General features: G+C 39.9%; 1 protein-coding gene across 2 annotated transcripts in view; it reads right to left on the bottom strand.

Moving 5' to 3' along the window:
• tok (tolloid-like protein 1 tolkin) overlaps nucleotides 1-20,815 on the bottom strand; it is a 192,527-nt gene that overhangs the window by 7,920 nt on the left and 163,792 nt on the right. For both annotated transcript variants that reach the window (XM_073962676.1, XM_073962675.1), the window contains exons 4-10: nucleotides 19,990-20,270; nucleotides 19,397-19,923; nucleotides 18,900-19,226; nucleotides 8,185-8,421; nucleotides 7,353-7,911; nucleotides 6,803-7,001; nucleotides 46-310 (exon numbers count right to left, since the gene is read on the bottom strand). In XM_073962676.1, coding sequence (XP_073818777.1) covers nucleotides 46-310; nucleotides 6,803-7,001; nucleotides 7,353-7,911; nucleotides 8,185-8,421; nucleotides 18,900-19,226; nucleotides 19,397-19,923; nucleotides 19,990-20,270 — 2,395 coding nt within the window. The remainder of the gene's footprint in view (nucleotides 1-45; nucleotides 311-6,802; nucleotides 7,002-7,352; nucleotides 7,912-8,184; nucleotides 8,422-18,899; nucleotides 19,227-19,396; nucleotides 19,924-19,989; nucleotides 20,271-20,815) is intronic.

Here is a 20,815-nt window from a genome sequence, read left to right as displayed (position 1 = left end):
AGTGAAGTCCTTTGTGTTTTTGAGAAGAAATGAGTTTCCACTTACTTCATGTTTGGTGGTGGCTTGTAACCACAAAATACACCAATCAAGGGGGAATCTTGGGTGGGACCATCCCTAATTTCGACGAAGTCATAGACACAATTATCATGGTTTTCCACCTCAAAAGATTGGAATTTCAAGGCGACTTGATAACCCTTGGGTACGGTAATCTTCCATATGCATTCCTTGTTGGGCAGATATTCCAGAGGATAGTTGGGCGACTCCAGGCGACCTTCATTGTCATCGATATTTAACTCACCGCCGCAGACAACTGAAAGGAGGCAGGGGATAAAAGTTAAGGATGATTATTAAATTTTGAAATTTGTTTAAAGGAAAATTGCTAAGAGAAAATTCTAGACTCAAGACCCCCTGAAATATAATTTTAATATTATTTTTATTTTTTTGGCTCACATCAGTTTCATTGCCTTAAGATTTATAGGATTTCCATCATCTGTTGCAAATTTATGACTTTAACTCAAGACTTTCTGAAAGTTATTTTCTCTGTAGAAGACCTTATAAATGCACATCTTTCTAAAGGTTCTGTAAAATAACTTCTGGAAACTTTTCTTTTTATAGAAAAGCTTATAATCTTTTGAAAAGTTTTCTGTTTTCACAAGATCTCCTGAAAGGAATTTTCTCTGTAGGAGATCTAATATAGTCTTGTGCATATAGAAGAACCTCTGAAAAATCTTCTATCTATAGAAGTACTTCTGACAGGTCTTCTGTCTATAGAAGAACTTCTGACAGTTATTCTGTATATATAACACCTTCTGAAAGGTCTTCTCTCATCGAAAAATCCTTTGAAAGATCTTATATCTACAGAACACATTCTTTAACTGTCCATAGAAGAGCTTATGAAAGGAACATAGAATCTTTATTGAAGGTCAATGTTCTGTAGAAGACCTTTAGAAAAATTCTTGTTCAAATAGCTTATTCTATCTACGAAAGTCCTTTTTGAAGATTTATTTCGTTTATGGAACAACCCAGAACGACGTGGGTCTAGTCGTTGATTAAACCGCAGACCTTCTGGTTGCAAGGCGGACGTACTTGCCACTGCACCACGGTGGCTCCCAATACTAACATCGAATAAATATACTCCAAATTATCTCAACACAGACCTATCTCGCTTGAGCCAGGCTCTAATGAGACGTAAATTGAATATATTCGGGTATCAGTCAGGTGAATAACGGCTGAAGTATGGTTGCTTAATCTATTCCTTTTGATCATTACCGGCTGGTCTTAGAGGACTTTAATTCTCATTGTCAGTTATAGCATTCGGTAGAGGTAGAGAGAGGTATAGTGTTAGCTGAGTATACTGCACGGTCAAAAAGGACGCCCCCCACCAGAATTGAAAGAAAGTGCCACACTTAGTCTGATTTAACCATCGTGCCACCTTGGCGCTATCTGGCAATCCGATATTTCTCTTGGATCAGACCATCTCCCCATAATTGTCTCCATCAACTGACTGCCCAACATCATCACCTCTGAATACGGCACTTCCATCAATCATGGGAAAGCTAACTGGCCTAGTTTTGGAGAGTTCACTAGATCACCGCTTCGGAGATCTCCTCAACCATTCTAATGTTCGGGTAACAGAGAAGACGTTCTGAAACATCATAATTACTGCAGCAGGTGGAATATCTATCCTAAATGATACCAAATTTCCCAGCAGAGTCGGCGGAATTAGTAAATGAGCCAATCTTAGTGACCTCAGTGATATGGAGCTGCCACTTGAAATTAATCGGATAGTCGGTGAGCGCAAGTGGCTCATCTGTATAATTGTAACATTGGAGCCGGATTTAGTAAACTATGGACAAAGGTCACTCCCGAGCCCTGGATTGAAGGAAAATAGGCCTTAGTTACGTTTGCGATGCTACGCTTACTGATTCGAAGAGGTGCGCAAGTAATTTTAATCGACAATTTGTCGAGCACCCTTGAAGTGATAGGGCGAAGAGAAGAGTACTGCATCGCATATATGTATATCTTCCTGCCGAGGAAGAACTACCATAATTTACGTTGGGCCCCGACGTAATCTCCATGTTAATGCTAAAACAAATGGATAGGCGAAGAGTTGGGTATCTCACCAAAGTTCTCAACGTGTCGCTAGCCACCAACATCGTGCCCGAAGTCTGGAATAGGGCATGGTGGTGTTGGTGTCTAGGGAGAGGTTAACTAACTTTATTATACGCCGGTAGTATGTGGAACTCAGGAACAAGATACCGCGGTTCCGTAGAATGAAACAGGGAGTTCGCCAAGGAGGTGTGATATCTCCGAAACTAATTAATCTCTACTTCTCCTGTGTTCTACCCCCTGCAGAAGGCATTGAGATCGTACGTCTACAGGTGATTGTACCATCTTTACGTCAGGTATTTTCTATGATGTCATTTGTGAAATCCGATTCAGACAATTTTGAGTTGATTTAACTAACTTTATTATACGCCGGTAGTATGTGGAACTCAGGAACAAGATACCGCGGTTCCGTAGAATGAAACAGGGAGTTCGCCAAGGAGGTGTGATATCTCCGAAACTAATTAATCTCTACTTCTCCTGTGTTCTACCCCCTGCAGAAGGCATTGAGATCGTACGTCTACAGGTGATTGTACCATCTTTACGTCAGGTATTTTCTATGATGTCATTTGTGAAATCCGATTCAGACAATTTTGAGTTGATTTAGACATGTCCGTCCGTCTGCCTGGCACAATAACACTCGAGCGGATCAGTCGATTTGGTTCAAATTTTGGCTATCGTAATATTATGTTCACTCCTTCCGATACCTCACCCTTACTTACTTACTGGCCCATTACAGAACATTTGTTCCATATATCGAACTAAGAAAAGATCTCCAATTCTCTCTGTTTCGTGCTTCGCTTTTTGGAATACCGCGCCTTGTCATCTCATCATCCACTTGTTTGCGCCATCTATTCTTTGGCCTGCCAATTCTGCGTGCACCGCCATGTGGCTCGAATTTATACGTCTTTTTAGCGGGTTCATCATCGCTCATTCTTATTTTATGACCTAGCCAACGCAATCGCTGCATCTCGATACGTTTAACTATATTGATGTCGTTGTAGCAGATACAGCTCGTGGTTCATACGACTTCGATATTCACCGTCAACGCAGATCGGTCCGTAGATCTTTCGAAGAATTTTTCTCTCAAATACGCCAAGCACTGCCTTATCTGCTTGCGCAAGTACCCAGGCTTCGGAACCATACATGAGCACGGGTAGTATCAGTATTTTGTAAAGCGTTATTTTTGTTTGACGAGTTGTGGCTTTGTTTTTAAAGTGCTTACTTAAGCCAAAGTAGCATCTGTTGGCCAATGCAATTCTTCTTTTTATTTCACAACTGATGTCGTTTGTTGTGTTTACGGCGGTGCCGAGGTATAGGAACTCTTTTACTACCTCAAAATTATAGGAGCCAACTTCAACAGTTGGTCCGATCTCAATTGACGCATTGCGCGTCTACACCATCAGCTTGGTCTTCTCGCCGTTTACCGCCAGACCCACTTTAGCAGATTCTCCTTCGACCTTCATAAAGGTATCGGTTACATCTTTTACTGATCGTCCCATGATGTCTATATCATCGGCATAAGCAAGTAACATGTGACTATTGGTGTAGATTGAGCCACTTCTTTTGACGTTTGCCTCTCGTATAACCTTTTCTAGCAGGATGTTGAAAAGGTCACACGAACGGCTGTCTCCTTGCCTGAAACCTCTTTTGGTACAAAACTCTTCGGAGAGGTTCTTTCCTATTTTAACTGAAGATCTTGTGTCAGTTAGAGTCATTTTACAAAAATGAGATTTGCGGGGATACCAAATTCAGACATTGCTTGGAATACCTTTGAACGTAGCGGGCTCTCGAAGGCAGCTTTATAATCAACAAAAAGGTGGTAGGTGTTGATCTGCATCTCTTGGGTCTTCTCCAGGATTTGGCGCAGGGTAAATATCTGGTCAATGGTGGACTTGCCAGGTCTAAAGCCGCATTGGTATGGTCCAATTATTTTGTTGACCATGGGCTTTAGTCGTTCGCACAATATCCCTGACACTATCTTGTATGCGATAGGGAGAAGACTTATGCCCCTATAGTTGGAGCATAAAGTCTCCTCCTCCTTCTTATGGACGGGACACAGGATGCTCAGGTTCCAATCGTCGGGTACGCGTTCTTCCTACCAGATGGAGCTAACTAGCTGATGCATACACCTTATCAGCGTGTCGCTTCCTGTTCTAAACAGCTCGGCTGGTAAGCCATCGGCTCCTGCTGCCTTATTATTCTTCAGCCGGTTGATTGATGTTTTTACCTCACCTTGGCCGGGTGGTATACATTCAATACCATCTTCTGGGATTGGATCTGTGGTATCTTCGTCGACTTCGCTACAATTGGATACCAACAGTTTGGAAAAATTCTCTTTCCATATCCTTAGCACACTATCTGTACCAGTTACCAGATTACCTTGCTGCTCTCTACAGGAGGATGTGCCAGTTTCAAAGACATCAGTTTGATGTTTCACTCTTTGGTAGAATTTTCGGAATTCATTGTGTCTCCTGTACATCTCGATTTGTTCACACTTCCGCTTTTCCATCTCTCTCTTTTTCCTGCGGAAAAGACGTTTTTCCTCTCTCCTTTTCTCACGATACCTCTCTCGTGTGCTACGCGTTGCTACTGATTGTAAAGGAGCCTTATACGCCGCATTTTTCTTTTCGGTAGCAGCACGACATTCCTGGTCATACCATGGATTCCTTGGTGGAGATGCTTAAATCTGGTACTGCTAACTACTATGTTTCTTGCAGCTGCAAAGTCTATCAGTCTCATACCATTGTCAGATGTTTCATTGTGTAGACTGAATTTGGGCCAAAGATATTCTCCTTTCCAATTTTGGCATTAAAATCGCCTAGTATAATTTTAATGTCATGGGCAGGGCAACGGTCATAAGTTTCTTCTAAGCGCTTGTAAAAAATATCTTTGGTCTGTTCGTCCTTGTCTTCAGTGGGAGCATGAGCGCAAATAAAGCTGATGTTGAAGAAGTTTGCTTTTAATCGAATTGTAGCGAGTCTTTCATTCACTGGGGTGAAGCTGGAGAACAGATGTTTTAACCTCCGACAAACTACCAAACTCATGTTTTGTGTCATGGTCATGGCAGCTATAATAGAGTGTGTCACCTTTAGGTGTTGTTGTGACGCCTTTCCCGTTCCATCGTATTTCCTGTGTGGCAGTAATGTCGGCCTTGTACTTTTCAAGTACATCTGCCAATGCGTAAACTGCACCTTCTCTATAAAGAGTGCGAACATTCCAGGTGCAGATTCGCAGATCATGGTCCTTAAAACGTTTGCGGGGGTCGTTTTTCTTTTCTTTCGTTTTTTTATAGTAGGCTGTTTTTCTAGGGAAGGGTTACTAACCCGACGCCCAAACCCAAGTTTTTAACGTTCTTATGGGTGAACGCGCGGCACACGTTAGCTCACTACCTTTAACGGGTGTTAAAGGCAGTTCCCCAGGTGACACCACGGGGAGGTCAGTGTCCACTTGAGATGAAAGAGGGACCAAGATAAATCCTGGGCTTTGCCATGTTAAAGCCGGTCAGGACCGTTGCTTGGTATCTTCCATCCCCTACGTCACCCTCGATACCTCGCCCACAAAAGTTAAAAAATGTTCGCTAAAATAGTGCGCACGATAACTCTCGAAGGAAGTAACCGGATTGGTCATGACTTTGCATATGTTAATACTACTTCCACTCGTAGATCAGGTTTGAATATGGACTTAATCGGTACACTTCCTCGTGTACCAACCACAAAAAAGTACACAAAACAGTTCGTCACGGATAGTGCATTGCGCATTTTTTTCGGGGTAAGTCCATACTTCCCGAGATAATTTCCCAAAAGCTCCAAAAAGCCTGCCGGTACCAATTAAATTGTGTAAAACGTAAGATAACACTCGAAGGGAGAAACCGATTTGGTCCAAAAGCTGTACATCGAATTATTTTTTACAGATTCGGATTTACTATATCGGACCACTCTTTCGGGTACTTTCAACACACAATTTGAAAAGAGTGGCAACATGTTGTGTATGTAGCCCTAGTTACGACGGTACAATTTTTTTTCGGGGGTAACTCCATACTTCCTAAGAAATTGGTCCAAAAACTCAAAAAAACTATAGACGCCAGAAGTATTGGTTTACTTCTTTTCTTTAGGTCCAAGCCTGAAATAATATCTCTGTCGACACAACTGACTGATACTTTCTTACTTGTTTCTAAGCAATTTGATACATCAAAGATCGGTTATTTTTGTTGGATAATATGGATTAAGTCCTCAAAAACTACCTCTACCCAACTACCAATAACTCATATCGTTCATTTCTGTTTAAAAATATGGCTAATATCTTAGAAGTGCTAAAAATCCAGTAGTATCGTTCTATGACTTTATCGACAATTTTCAACAGGCCACCTAGAGGACAATAATACCGAAAATGTCACCTTGCGACCTCCAAGTGAAGTTTTACATAGACGAGATAAAAGAGACATAGACGAGATTTGCTCAAGTTCCCCATGTTTTTTCCTGCTGGTAAACTCAAAACAAAATATACACAATTCTATTCTCTTAAATTTGATCATTGCATTTTTGTATTGAAACTATAATATAACATGGCACCATCAGATCCCAAATAACATCTCTTAATTACACCATAATTAACGAAAAATCATACCACATAATTCAAATTACCTTACCAACCCACATACGAGTACACATGTGATGGATTGCCCTTTACTACTTACCATCAAATTCAGCCTTAAATCCACGATAGCCCTCGGCACGATGGGTATTGACATAGGTGAGCAACATGCGGCTGGAAACCGTTTTTAATATTTCACTACTGACTTTGCCACAAAAACGAGCTATTAAAGGTGATTGATGCCAGTAACCATCACGAATTTCCAAATAATCCGATTGGCAATTTTCCGATTTGAAAATGTTCTATGGAGTCAAATAACAACCAAAAAAGAGGAAAAAAGAAATATTAGATTTGGGAGTTCTACAGACAACATAACATTAAACCAAATACGATTTTTCAAATGGTGCAGTCATTGGGCAGTAATTCAAAGGACATCGACACAAAAACACACACACACACGGCCACACTTGAAATCACACAAGCGGAAATGCATTTCACATTAACGCACTTCGACAGTTTATGCATCAAATGGTTAAATGCAATTGAGCCAGAGTAGTTGGTGTATCCATGTGTGTGTCATTCCAAGCATAATATACTACCAAATACTACTCTCTAAAATGAAAACCAACCAACAAAAACCATGGAACACATACCAAATTCTCCAATTTCAAAACCACTCGCTCGCCATGTGTGGCCGTTATGCGCCACTCACAATGTTCCGTCTCGTTCGTTAATGCACCGGCTGTGTGATACGAGGGACTGGCAAAGATGCCAGTGTTATCTTGAAATGTGCGACCGCATTTCGGACATTTATACAGCAAATTGGCCTGGGCAATATCACCCACACTCAAACGCAAACGTTGACCAATTTCCGGCCGTTTGCGTCCCTTCACCTCAATCGGCAGAATGGTATCCAAATATGTCCCCTTGGAGAAGGTGTTGCGTGCGTAATGCATTATGGAATCGTAATCGTAGGCCATGCCCAGAGAGTCCACTTCGTCCGGTGTTAATTTATTGAAATTGTAATCCTGACCCTTCATGATGTTGTTGTGCTCGATGATAACATGTTTCTCGCGATCTGGCCGGGTGTGTTCATGCCAAAAGCCCACAACATGACCGAGTTCATGAACAACAATGCCAAATTTATCACAATTGCGGCCAATGGAAATGGCCTGTGGTCCATTGCCACGCTTGCCAACGAAGGAACAGCATCTATAACACAAAGAGAAAACAACACAACGAGAGGAGAGGAGAAGGAGAAAGAAAACAAAAAGTGTTAAAAGAAGAAATAAATTTGAAAATAATAATGATTATTGAATGGTTGCCCATTTAAATGGAGCGTAAAGTTGATAACAATAACAGTGGTGGTCCAGCAACACCGCCACCACCACTATTTTGATTACACTCCGCCAACACTGGCTGTGGCAAAACCAAACTTGTCAATGATTTTGTAAATACAACAACAACAGCAGTACAACAACTTACCCACAACCTCGTATGGTGAACACAATGTAGTTTGGATGCAATTCTGGTTCTCGTTCAACAAATTTAATACATGTGGAGTTTTCCCAATGACGCATGGCCTGCTTGAACAGAGCCTTGTGTAGGCCACTGAAATTGCCATCGATTTCATAGGGTATCACACCATAATCCCAGACACGTTCCTTTTTGGCTGTTACAGCACGTGGTAGGCGACGATGTTCACGCACAAAACTGAATTCACTGGAAAATAAACGAAAGGAGGACATTTCAATTTGAGGGTGTAAATGAAAAAGAAACAACAAGACAAGGAGCCGTTTGTCTGCTTTATTCTCTTGGCTACTTGAGAATGGTGTTCAATTAAAGGCTGTTTGTTTGATATGTTCAAGTGATGCTGGAGGTCATAACAAATATTTTTTCTGATGTACTTTGGTGCGTATAACAATCGGCAATAAGTATATGCATCTATTTCCATACATGGAACACACACGTGGTACTGAAAAGTTATTACTTATTATTTATATCAAAATGTTGCCTGCATGAGCAAATATAAGATATCAGTATGAGGATAATAGACTTTGAGGTTAATAAACTTAAAGGGTATGATAGGGATGATAGTTTCAAAGGTGACCTTCGATTTGAACCAGACTTTATGCCGACGAAAGAGTGGGATTTTGTCTAAAAGTTTCAAAAGCAACTGTTAACTAGGATATATTTTGCCCAACTCAGTCTCATATTAACACTCCTTGTCTAGATGAGACAGCCCAACAGTAATCAGTCGTCTGATCTTTACAACTACCTCAAAATTTATCCGTCTAAATCTCAAACCACCTACCTAAGGTGCAATCAGAACTGTTTTAATTGTAACGAAATGAAAATCGCTGCCTTTCAAATAACACTTCATTCATCAACAACAGGCTAATCGAGAGTTAATAACGTTTATAAGAACAAGTAAAAAAGTATCAGTCAGCTTTGCCGACAGAGATATATCCTTATCCTCGGACCTAAAGAAAAGAAGCAAACAAAATACTTCTGACGTCTATAGACGTTTGAGTTTTGGTACAATTTGTCAGAATGTATGGATTTGTCACCGAAAAAAATGTACCGTCCGAAATATGGCCGCATACAAAACATGTTGCCAAACTTTGTGTGGGAGGAACTAGAAAGTGTGGTCCGAGGTAGTCGATATTCGGAAATAATTCGATGCTGTAGAGACTAAACCGATGTACAATACAAATTGTTACAGCAAAAACCAAAAGAGTTCGAGAGAAGGTCTTAAACATCACTTTTCCGAAATTGTGTGTGCGAGGTACCCGAAGGAGTGGACCGATAGAGTCCATATTCTAATGTCCCGTAGAAAAATTACGATGTCCAAAGTTTTGAGAGCTATCGCGCGTACAATTTTAGTGAAAAAAATTTAACTTCTGGGGGAAGGTACCCCAAGGAGTGGACCGGTAGGGCCCATCTTCGAACTAAGTTTGGAAAAAATATTACGAATGCCAAATTTTGGACCCAATAGGTTGTATCGTTCGAGAGTTATCGCCAGACGTCAGCCAGACAGACGGATGAAATTACTCAATCGTCTACAAATTACCTAAAACAAATATCCACCACTAAATCTAAAGCCACTCTTTTCACCACATGGACTGCGGAGATAAGTACAGAGTTGAATGTCCTCGTCGATGGTAGCAGATTTCCGGCCACTAACTGCCCCAAGATCCTAGGTGTAACATTCGACAGCATTCACACTTCGTCCGCGCATGCCACAGCTATTTGCGTCAAGCTAAGATGTCCGTCCTCAAGTCCCTAAGTCCCGGGCCACATTACAGTAATTTCACTGAAATTATGCGCTTCTAAATCGAGTTCCATAGTGAAGTAAAATCATGAAGTGGGGAATTCGATCTAAGAACAACTAATTTCATGATGTTGATGTTCGGGAATACGATGGGTTCGGCTGTAGGGTTTCCGGGCACGAGGTATTCGACGTAGGCGTTCGGGTATTAGCAAAGGGTTACGGTGAAGTCTCTACCATACGCAACATACTTATGATGACCCGACCTGAAGGCCCACTGGATCTGTTGACCCGAAGGCGCTGTGGAACTGCTGACATGAAGGTCCAGGGAAACAATTGACCCGAAGGCCCAGTGGACCAGCTGACATGATTGTCCTGTGGAACTTCTACTGTGTGTTTTTGTGTCATGTGTGTCACGTTATATCAATCATTGTAGATCGATAAGTTCCACTATGGTGATGTCGTTATATAGTCGATACAGCTCGTAGTTCAGACGAGGCACAGTGGTTCAAAAGTCGATTTTCCTGGCCAAAAACCCAATTTTTTGTCGTCACCGATTGTTAATATCTGTATGGGATTCGATAGTAAACATATTGAAACTAAGAAAGCTGAAAAATTAGGTCAACATATTGGAAGGCGTGGGCGTGGCGTGCTCCTAAAGACGACTATTTTGTCGCAACTTTGGAAAATTTCAGCTTGGAACAATGTTCTGTTTTCACAGAGTGGTGCCGGAGAGTGTCTTCTTTCAGCCCATATATACTTTTGTACCCGTCACGTTCCGTCCGCTTATCACTTTTTAATTTCTTGGAAATAACGTGGGTAAAAATTTGTGTTTTTTTTCATACCGATGGGAAGCGGAAATTATAACTTTTTCCACAAACGGTCATTTTTTAAATATATGAGTTTTTGTAAGTGTTATATGAGTTTTATGACAATCCAAAGAGTATTTTTATACCCTACACCACTATGTGGGGAGGGTATTATAAGTTGGTTTTGGCCAAAAAGTTTGTAACGCATCGAAATAATGGTCGTAGACCCATACTTATATATATGAATGTTTCGACGAGCTGAGTCGATCTGGCTATGTGTGTCCTTCCGTCAGTCCGTCCGTCCGTCCGTCTGTCCGTCTGTCCATCTAAACCTTGTAATCACGCTACAGGTCGCAATTTTGATCGGATCGTCACCAAATTTTGTATGTTGATGAGGGTCCCGGAGGGGAAGAAGCCTATTGATTTTGGTGATGCTCGGATAATATTTAGGGCTCGGAATGGGCAAAAAACTTATTTGGAGAAAAAGTCAACGTTTTTTTCCATAGCGAATATCTGCGCATCTACAACGGGTATATCAAAAGCAAAACCTGCTAAGGAATGTAGAAAATATCACCTTTCTAACGACGTAAAGTAGGTTTTCGTAGATGGTCAAACAACGAAAATATCACAATAGTCGCAAATAGAACCCAACTTTTAAATTTTGCGATTTTAAACATAATGACGAATATCACAGCTTTGGCTGGGGAGCTTCCAAAAGCACAGCCAAACTTTGAAAGTATAATACCCCAGCTTTACAATGTTGCAAAGTAGGTTGGCGTAGGTGGCCAAATAATGGAGATATAGCAATAGTCGGTAATATATCCCATTTTTCATTTTTTCCCGAAATCGCTCTACAGGTCGCAATTTTGATCGGATCGTCACCAAATTTTGGTTGTTGATGAGGGTTCCGGAGGGAAAAAAGCCTATTAATTTTGGTGATGCTCGGATAATATTTAGGGCTCGGAATGGACAAAAAACTTATTTGGAGCAAAACCTGCTAAGGAATGTAGAAAATATCACCTTTCTAACGACGTAAAGTAGGTTTTCGTAGATGGTCAAACAACGAAAATATCACAATAGTCGCAAATACAACCCAACTTTTCAATTTTGCGATTTTTATCATAATGACGAATATCACAGATTTGGATGGGGACTTTCCAAAAGCCAAACCTGAGTATGAAAGTAGAAAATCCCATCTTTACAATGATGCAAAGTATGTTGGCGTAGATGGCCAAATAACGGAGGCATAGCCATCGTCGGTATTGCATCCCATTTTCCGATTTTTTGTAATCACGCTACAGGTTGCAATTTTGATCGGATCGTCACGAAATTTTGGAAGTTAATGGGCGACCCACAGAGGAAAAAGCCTACTGAGTTTTATGATGGCCGGATAATATTAAGGGTCGGAATGGGCAAAAACCTATTTGGAGAAAAGGTCAACGTTGTATTTCAAAGTCAATGTCTCTGTCTCTTTAAGAGGTATATCAAAAGTAAATCATGGAACGGAAAGTAGAAAATATCACCTCTACAACGATGTTAAGTATGTTGTCGTAGGTGGTCAAAAAACAGAGATATCGCAATAGTCGGTAATACTTTCCATTTTCCGATTTTTTTGTAATCACGCTACATGTCGCAATTTTGATCGGATCGCCACAAATTTTTTGGGAGTTGATGTGGGTCCCACAGACGAAAAAGCTTATTAAGTTTAGTGATGGTTGGATAATATTCAGTAATCGGAATAAGCAAAAAGCTTATGTGAAGAAAAATCAAAGTTTGTTTCTTATCTCCGATTCTGGTAGGGGTATTCCAAAAGGAAAGCCCGTCAATGGAAGAAGAAAAGATCTCCTTTATATTGATGCAAAGTATGTTGGCGTAAGTGGGCAAACAACCGAGATATCCCAAAAGTCAGTAATATATTCAATTTTTCCATTTTTGTAATCACGCTACAGGTTGGAATTTTGATCGGATAGTCACGAATTTTTTGAGGGTTGATGGTGGCCCCACAGAAGAAAAAGCCTATTGATTTTGGTGATAGTCGGATAATATTTAGGGGTCGGAATGGGGAAAAACGTATGTGAAGTCAATTTTGATCGGATGGTCACGAAATTTTGGTTGCTTATGGGGGTCCCAGAGAGAAAAAGGGAATATTATGATTGGTGGTAGTCGGATTATATTCCCTAAATGAAATGTTTACCAGTGAAAAGCTTATGCAGAGGGGTAGTGGTGTAGGGTATCACATGGTCGGCCCAGTCCCGACTATAGCCTTTGCTCACTTGTTTTAATTTTGGATAAAAAATTAAATAGGACGGTTTTCGTTTTTTATTGGGGATGGTGACTTCTAGTTTGTTTTTCAAAATAGTCAGGCTTAATCCCATAGTCGTTGTTTTAAAATTTTATTAAAACAACTTTAATTTATTAGTGGGAAAAAATTGGCGATGTTGACTATAGTTTCAGTTCGCGCCACAGAACTGCTTTACGCTTTGGTAAACATCGACAATTTTTTCCTATTAATAAATTAAAGTTGTTTTAATAAAATATTAAAACAACGACTATGGGATTAAGCCTGACTATTATGAAAAACAAAAAAAAAATACATTTTTTTGAAAAAAAAATCCAATTTTTTTGTATTTTTTTGTATTTTTATGGTTTTTTTATTGGTGTATGACCTTTTTCAAATAGTTAGGACATATGAAAACCTCAAAAACACTCATATTGTGGTGCAAAATATGAAAAACTCAAATTTTTAACTTTGACCTTGAATCTCTCTGCTATTACTACACCGAAATAGAGTGTTTTAAAAGCACCGGAAAGCTGATTATGTTATGTGTCGAACAAAAAAAAGGATTATAAAATATCTCTATCCGTTCAAAAGTTACAGAGTCAGTTTAGCCCCGTCCGTCTATCAGTATGTCTGACTGGCTGGCGAGCGCAATAGTTTTTTAAATGATCAACCGATTTGGTCTTCTCAAAATGTTCTTCCCAAACTTAGGTCAAGTTCGAAATTTATTATTCCTCGTAATATTTTCTTCCATACACATACAGATCAGATTCAAATATGAATTATATTTGTTCACTTTTTCAGGTATCGTTTTAAAATGTTATTGTTAGTTTTTTGTTAAGTGTGTTAAGTTTTTTGGAGATCAAATTCATACTTCGTGAGATAATTACCCCGTAAAAACCCGGATCAATTAAAAAGTTGATTTCAATTTGTATACATGTTTTAGGGTGACGTAGGGGATGGAAGATACCAAGCAACGGTCCTGACCGGCTTTAACATGGCAAAGCCCAGGATTTATCTTGGTCCCTCTTTCATCTCAAGTGGACACTGACCTCCCCGTGGTGTCACCTGGGGAACTGTCTTTAACACCCGTTAAAGGTAGTGAGCTAACATGTGCCGCGCGTTCTCCCATAAGAACGTTAAAAACTTGGGTTTGGGCGTCGAGCTAGTAACCCTCCCCTAGAAAAAACAGCATACTATGAAAAAACGAAGGAAAAGAAAAACAACCCCGTCTAAAGTTGACGAACCCCGCAAACGTTTTAAGGACCATGATCTGCGAATCTGCACCTGGAATGTTCGCACTCTTTATAGAGAAGGTGCAGTCTTCGCATTGGCAGACGTACTTGAAAAGTACAAGGCCGATATTACTGCCATACAGGAAATACGATGGATTGGGAAAGGCGTCACAACAACACCTAAAGGTGACGCACTGTATTATAGCTGTCATGACGTAAAGCATGAGTTTGGTTGCGGATTTGTAGTTAGTCGGAGACTAAAACATCTGGTATCCAGCTTCACTCCAGTCAATGAAAGACTTGCTGCAATTCGAATAAAAGCTAAATTCTTCAACATCAGCTTTATTTGCGCTCATGCTCCCACTGAAGAAAAGGACGAACAGACCAAAGATATATTTTACGAGCGCCTAGAAGAAACATATGACAGTCGCCCTGCCCAAGACATTAAAATCATTCTAGGCGATTTTAATGCCAAAATTGGAAAGGAGAATATCTTTGGCCCAACAGTCGGGAAATTCAGTCTCTACAGTGAAACACCTGACAATGGTATGAGGCTGATAGACTTTGCAGCTGCAAAAAACATGGTAGTTAGCAGTACCAGATTTAATCATCTCGATATTCATAAGGGCACCTGGCTGTCTCCAGATCAGAAAACAAGAAATCAAATTGATCATGTGATAGATGCAAGACATTCATCGAGCGTGTTGGATGTACGATCGTTCCGAGGCGCAAACATTGATTCGGACCACTACCTTGTTGCAGCAAAGGTACGCATCCGCTTAAACGTAGCAAACAAAGTACGAACAGACACTCCATGCAAACAGCCGCAAAATCCATACTTGGATACCAGAGGCCTCCACCAAGGAATCCATGGTATGATCAGGAGTGTCGTGCTGCCACCGAAGAGAAAAATGCGGCATATAGGGCTACTTTACAATCCGTAGCAACGCGTAGCGCACGAGAGAGATACAGGGAGAAAAGGAGAGAGGAGAAACGTCTTTTCCGCAGAAAAAAGAGAGAGATGGAAAAGCGGGAGTGTGAAAAAATCGAGATGTACAGGAGCCAGAATGAAGTCCGAAAATTCTACCAAAGAGTCAAGCATCAAACTGATGGCTTTGGTACAGGCACATCCTCCTGTACAGACCAGCAAGGTAATTTGGTAACTGATACAGATAGTGTACTCAGGATATGGAAAGAACATTTTTCAAAACTGTTGGTATCCAATAGCAGCGAAGACGACGACGATACCACAGTCCCAATCCCAGAAGATGGTATTGAATGTATACCGCCCAGCCAAGATGAGGTAAAGACAGCAATAAATCGGCTGAAGAATAATAAGGCAGCAGGAGCCCATGGCTTACCAGCCGAGCTGTTCAAAACCGGAGGCGACACGCTGATAAGGTGTATTCATCAGCTAGTTAGCACCATCCGGCAGGAAGAACGAGTACCCGACGATTGGAACCTGAGTATCCTGTGCCCCGTCCACAAGAAGGGAGATAAGACTGTATGCTCTAACTATAGGGGCATAAGTCTACTCCCTATTGCCTACAAGATCGTGTCAGGGATATTATGCGAACGACTAAAGCCAACGGTCAACCAGATAATTGAACCATACCAATGCGGCTTTACACCTGGAAAGTCCACCATTGACCAGATATTTACCCTGCGGCAAATCCTGGAGAAGACCCAAGAGATGCATATCGACACCTACCACCTTTTTGTCGATTATAAAGCAGCCTTCGACAGCCCGCTGCGTTCTAAGGTATTGATATGTCTGAATTTGGTATCCTCGCAAAGCTCATCCGTCTTTGCAAAATGACTTTAACTGACACGAGGTCCTCAGTTAAAATAGGAAAGAACCTCTCCGAAGAGTTTGGTACCAAAAGAGGTTTCAGACAAGGAGACAGCCTTTCGTGTGATCTCTTTAACATCCTGCTGGAAAAGGTTATACGAGAGGCAAACGTCAAAAGAAGTGGCACAATCTACACCAATAGTCAGATGTTACTTGCTTATGCTGATGATATATACCTTTATGAAGGTCGAAGGAGAATCTGCTAAAGTGGGTCTGGCGGTAAACGGTGAGAAGACCAAGTTGATGGTGTCGACGCGCAATGCGTCCATTGAGCTCGGGCCGACTGTGGAAGTTGGTTCCTATAATATTGATGTAGTAAAAGACTTCGTCTACCTCGGCACCTCCGTAAACACAACAAACGACATCAGTTGTGAAATAAAAAGAAGAATTGTATTGGCCAACATATGCTACTTCGGTTTAAGTAAGCAGTTTAAAAACAAAGCCACATCTCGTCAAACAAAAATAACGCTCTACAAAACACTGATACTACCCGTGCTGATGTATGTCTCCGAAGCCTGGGTACTTGCGCAAGCAGTGCTTGGTGTGTTTGAGAGAAAAATTCTTCGAAAGATTTACGTCGTATGAACCACGAGCTGTATCTGCTGTACAACGATATCAATATTGTTAAACGTATCGAGATGCAGCGATTGCGTTGGCTAGACCATATAATAAGAATGAGCGATGATGACCCCGCTAAAAAGGTGTATAAACACGGACCGCTTGGCGGTGCACGCAGAATTGGCAGGCCAAAGAATAGATGGCGCAAACAAGTGGATGATGAGATGAAAAGGCGCGGTATTCCAGAAAGCGAAGCAACAAATAGAGAGAATTGGAGATCTTTTCTTAGTTCGGCCTATAGAACAAATGTTCTGTAATGGGCCCGCTAAGTAAGTAAGTACATGTTTTAGAGAAGGAAGGAATACTACGCGAAATAATGGCCAGAAGCTACAGCTACAAAAAGCTACAAATCATGACTAAAGGGGGCATATATGTTACTTTCATACAATCAAATATTCCCTGGCTGGAGGGCACGATAACTCTCGAAGGGAGTAACCGACAAAATTAGACCATGTTTTGGTACCCCCACATCGGGAACGTTAAATTTCAGGTATTTTGAATATTTTAGCTAAATTAAATTCAATCTCACTCAAAATATTGTTAGTCCACATTTAAATATAATTTCGGATATCTAATTCTCTGTGAACAGGAAAAAACTATTAAATTTATTGGTATAGGTATTTATTGGAAACCAACCTACATATATAAATTTCTGTTTCCAAACACAATTCTGAAAAGCTCCCACATACATAATTATTGGGGAAAAGATTTCGACATTCGATCTATCCATAGATGAATGTCTCAATCCACCCAGACTGAGGGCATATCAAGGCCGACTGGTGTTTTTTATACCCTCAGCATTTATGCTAACGAGGGTATATACACTATCATACGGGCAAAATGTGCCTCATCGAAATAATGGTTTCAGACCCCAAGTATGTTTGGTCGAAATGTGTTTCAGACAATTTGGAGTCGATTGAGCAATGTCCGCCAGTCTGTCTGTCTGTCTGGCAAATTTTGGCTTTCGAATTTTGACTTTCGGCCCACTACATCCGGTACCTCCCCCACAAAAGTTCGAAAATGTTCGGAAAATGTATGCGCACGATAACTCTTGAAGGGAGTAACTGATTTAGTCCATACTTTGCCCACCGTGAAATGTGCTTCAGACTTAAATAAGGTTTCAATATGGACTCAATCGGTCCACTCCTTCGGGCAACTCCCACACAAAATTTCGGAAAAGTTCAGTTTAGGGCCACCTCTGGAATCACTTTGATTTTTGTTTAAGCAAATTGTATTCACTGCCCTCCATACGACGGAACAAGCTTCACCAGGGACAAGTCCATACTTCCTGAGAAAATAGCCTGAAAGTTGCAAAAAAAACGCCTATGACACCGTGTGAGGTGGTTGGAGCGCAAGATAACTCTCGAACGGATCTGCCGATTCGGTCCAAAATTTGGCCTTAGTAATATTTTGTGCAAACATAGTTTAAGTTTGAAGATAAGCCATATCGGCCCATTCCTTCAGGTACCTCCCCCACAAAAGTTCAAAAATGTTCGGAACAATTGTTCGTACGGTAACTTTTGAAGGGTGTGGCCGAATTGGACTATACTTTACACATCCTAATATATCTACCACATATCGATCAGGTTCAAATATGGACTATATTTGTCCACTCCTTCCGGTAACTCCCACACAAAATTTCGGATAAGTTCACTTTAAGACCTGATACCGAATTACTTTCATTTTTGTTGAAGCAACATGCATTCGCTGCCTCAATTACGATGGTAAAAGTTTTTTTAGGGGCAAGTCCATATTTCTTGAACAAACAGCCCGAAAAGTGTAAAAACCCCCTATAGCACCATATGTTGTAGCTGGAGATCCACTTCCATAACGGTAAATGTCGATCCATTCCTCTTAGTATCTCCTCCGCAAAACTTTTGATCTTTAATCCTAATCAACATTTTTGTCGGTTCAAACGCCCAAAATGTTTAAAACCCCCAAAATACGTATGTATTTTGGGAAAAAATGGTTTCAATATACACAGGCTGAGGGTATATCTCTGTCGGCAAAGCCGACTGATACTTTTTACTTGTTTATATGTTTTTACAGTCATAGGCTGGTAGGTAAAGCCGATAGATTCTTTCTTACAAACAAATTCAAAATTTGTTACTTAATCCTGTATTGTCCTTTAACTTACTCTTCATCTTCAGCTTCATATGCTGGTACAATATTTGGCTTATGCTTTCTGGTTTCCGGTTCAGTATCCATGTCCAAAAAGATGTCACTTAATTTCGAATACCTCATTTCCTCGTTGTCTGTGAAATTATTCGACATTTTCACGGTGAATTTCTTAAATGTATCGTGTTCTTGGCGATGATGTTTCTGTTCCTGTTTTGGTGCTGTCGAATGATGGTTGTGGTGACGATGGTGTTGTTTCCTATCCTCCCCAATGGGATGGGTTAGCTCTTCTTTTAATTGTTGCAAACGGCTGTTATAATCTGATCTCCCGTTGGGGTTACTGCGTCTGAAAATTATAAAAAAGATAATTAGAAGAATAATAATATACTTGTAATAAAATATAATTTATAGAGATTGATAACAATTTTTAAATAATTATTATTTATATTTTATTATATTATATTTTATTTTAATGCTAATTTATTTTATATTTTAATTGCTCACTATTTCACTTACCTATTTTTACGACCCCGTCTATTTCTCCGTTTAATAACGGTACTGCTGCCCTTCAACTCTTGTATTTCATCCAATTTCATACCATTGCCACCGGAATTACTATAAACATTGGGCAAAGTGGAACGTTGTGCCGGCAAGGCAGTAGGTAAAATAACTACCTTGCGCTCCGAAACAAAATTATTACCCGTATCCAATTCAATATCTTTGGTATTCGATTGTATTTTACGTTGATCCACATTACGATTTCCCAAACCCACTGATGACTTATTATATTTTTCCGCTTCAATTTGAGATTTTTCATTATTATTTACTAAAATATTATCGAATTTCTCCATGGAAGTGTTGAAAATTTTATCGGGTTTTTCGGTTAACAAGTCCTCCTTGCCCATTACACTGCTGACCTTGCTTGGTATATTTATGGAATATTTGCGAGGTTCATGATCTTCCGAACTGATGACATCGTTTTTGTAATTTATATTTTCATAGCTGGGATAGGTTTTGGGTTTAAGTAATTCATTGGCCGATGACTAAGAGAGAGATTTGCCTTTTTTAGTATCAGATATTAAAAATGTTAAATGTGTAAATGCACAAACCTGTAAATTGTCATTGTTTAATTCCGGTTTGCTACTGGGTAATTTAGTTTTCCGGCGTATTATATCAGTCAGACCCTCTTCTTCCACCTGCAAACCCTCGTTGTAGACTTCCTGTTTTAGTATTTCCATTTCCTTTTGGAATGTTTCGTTGTATGTACTCGGAGCATCGTTAACGGGGGCATCAGCTTGCATTGGTTCCTCCCACATTTGTGTATAGGCCACCAAAGGGTAGTCATCATCATATTGTACATCGGGTAAGGCAATGTCTCCCATAAAGCCTCCTATAATATATAGAAATGAAAAAAAAATAATAATTAAAATTACTTTTTTTAATTTAAATTGTTTTTATTTAGTATTGAATGGATGCTAACATCCCATTCTTACATTCGAATATTGCTGTGAATATCTGTTTATAGTTAACAATAATAGCCAACATTTTCCAATTAAATATTGAATCTATTGAAAATGTGTAGTTTAATTGTTTAACAATCTGCAAATGCATTATATGTTAAAGGATGCTGTTGTTCGGTCTGATAATTAATATGTAATATGTTTTAAAGTCCGAATATGAGCCATTGTGGATTGCTGTCTTTTGTTCCAGGTTAGTAAGTCTAAGCAGAGATCTCCTAGATACAGTATCGGCCAAAACTAAAGCACCCCCTCAGTAAATTTTTTTGAAATGATAATTTTTTTATGAAAATTAAATTATAAATTTATATTTTATTTTTCTTTTTATTTATTTATATCTTTATAATTGGAAAATACAAAAATAAGGAATTCAGAATTTAGTAAACAAAAGTTAAAATTCAAAAAATATTTTAGGTCG

The sequence above is a fragment of the Musca autumnalis genome, unplaced genomic scaffold (genome assembly GCF_047663935.1).
Source record: "Musca autumnalis isolate F117 unplaced genomic scaffold, ASM4766393v1 scaffold_1, whole genome shotgun sequence".
NCBI classification, from domain to species: domain Eukaryota; kingdom Metazoa; phylum Arthropoda; class Insecta; order Diptera; family Muscidae; genus Musca; species Musca autumnalis.
The sequence above is the reverse complement of the archived record's forward strand: the minus strand, read 5'-3'. Positions and strand labels throughout refer to the sequence as shown.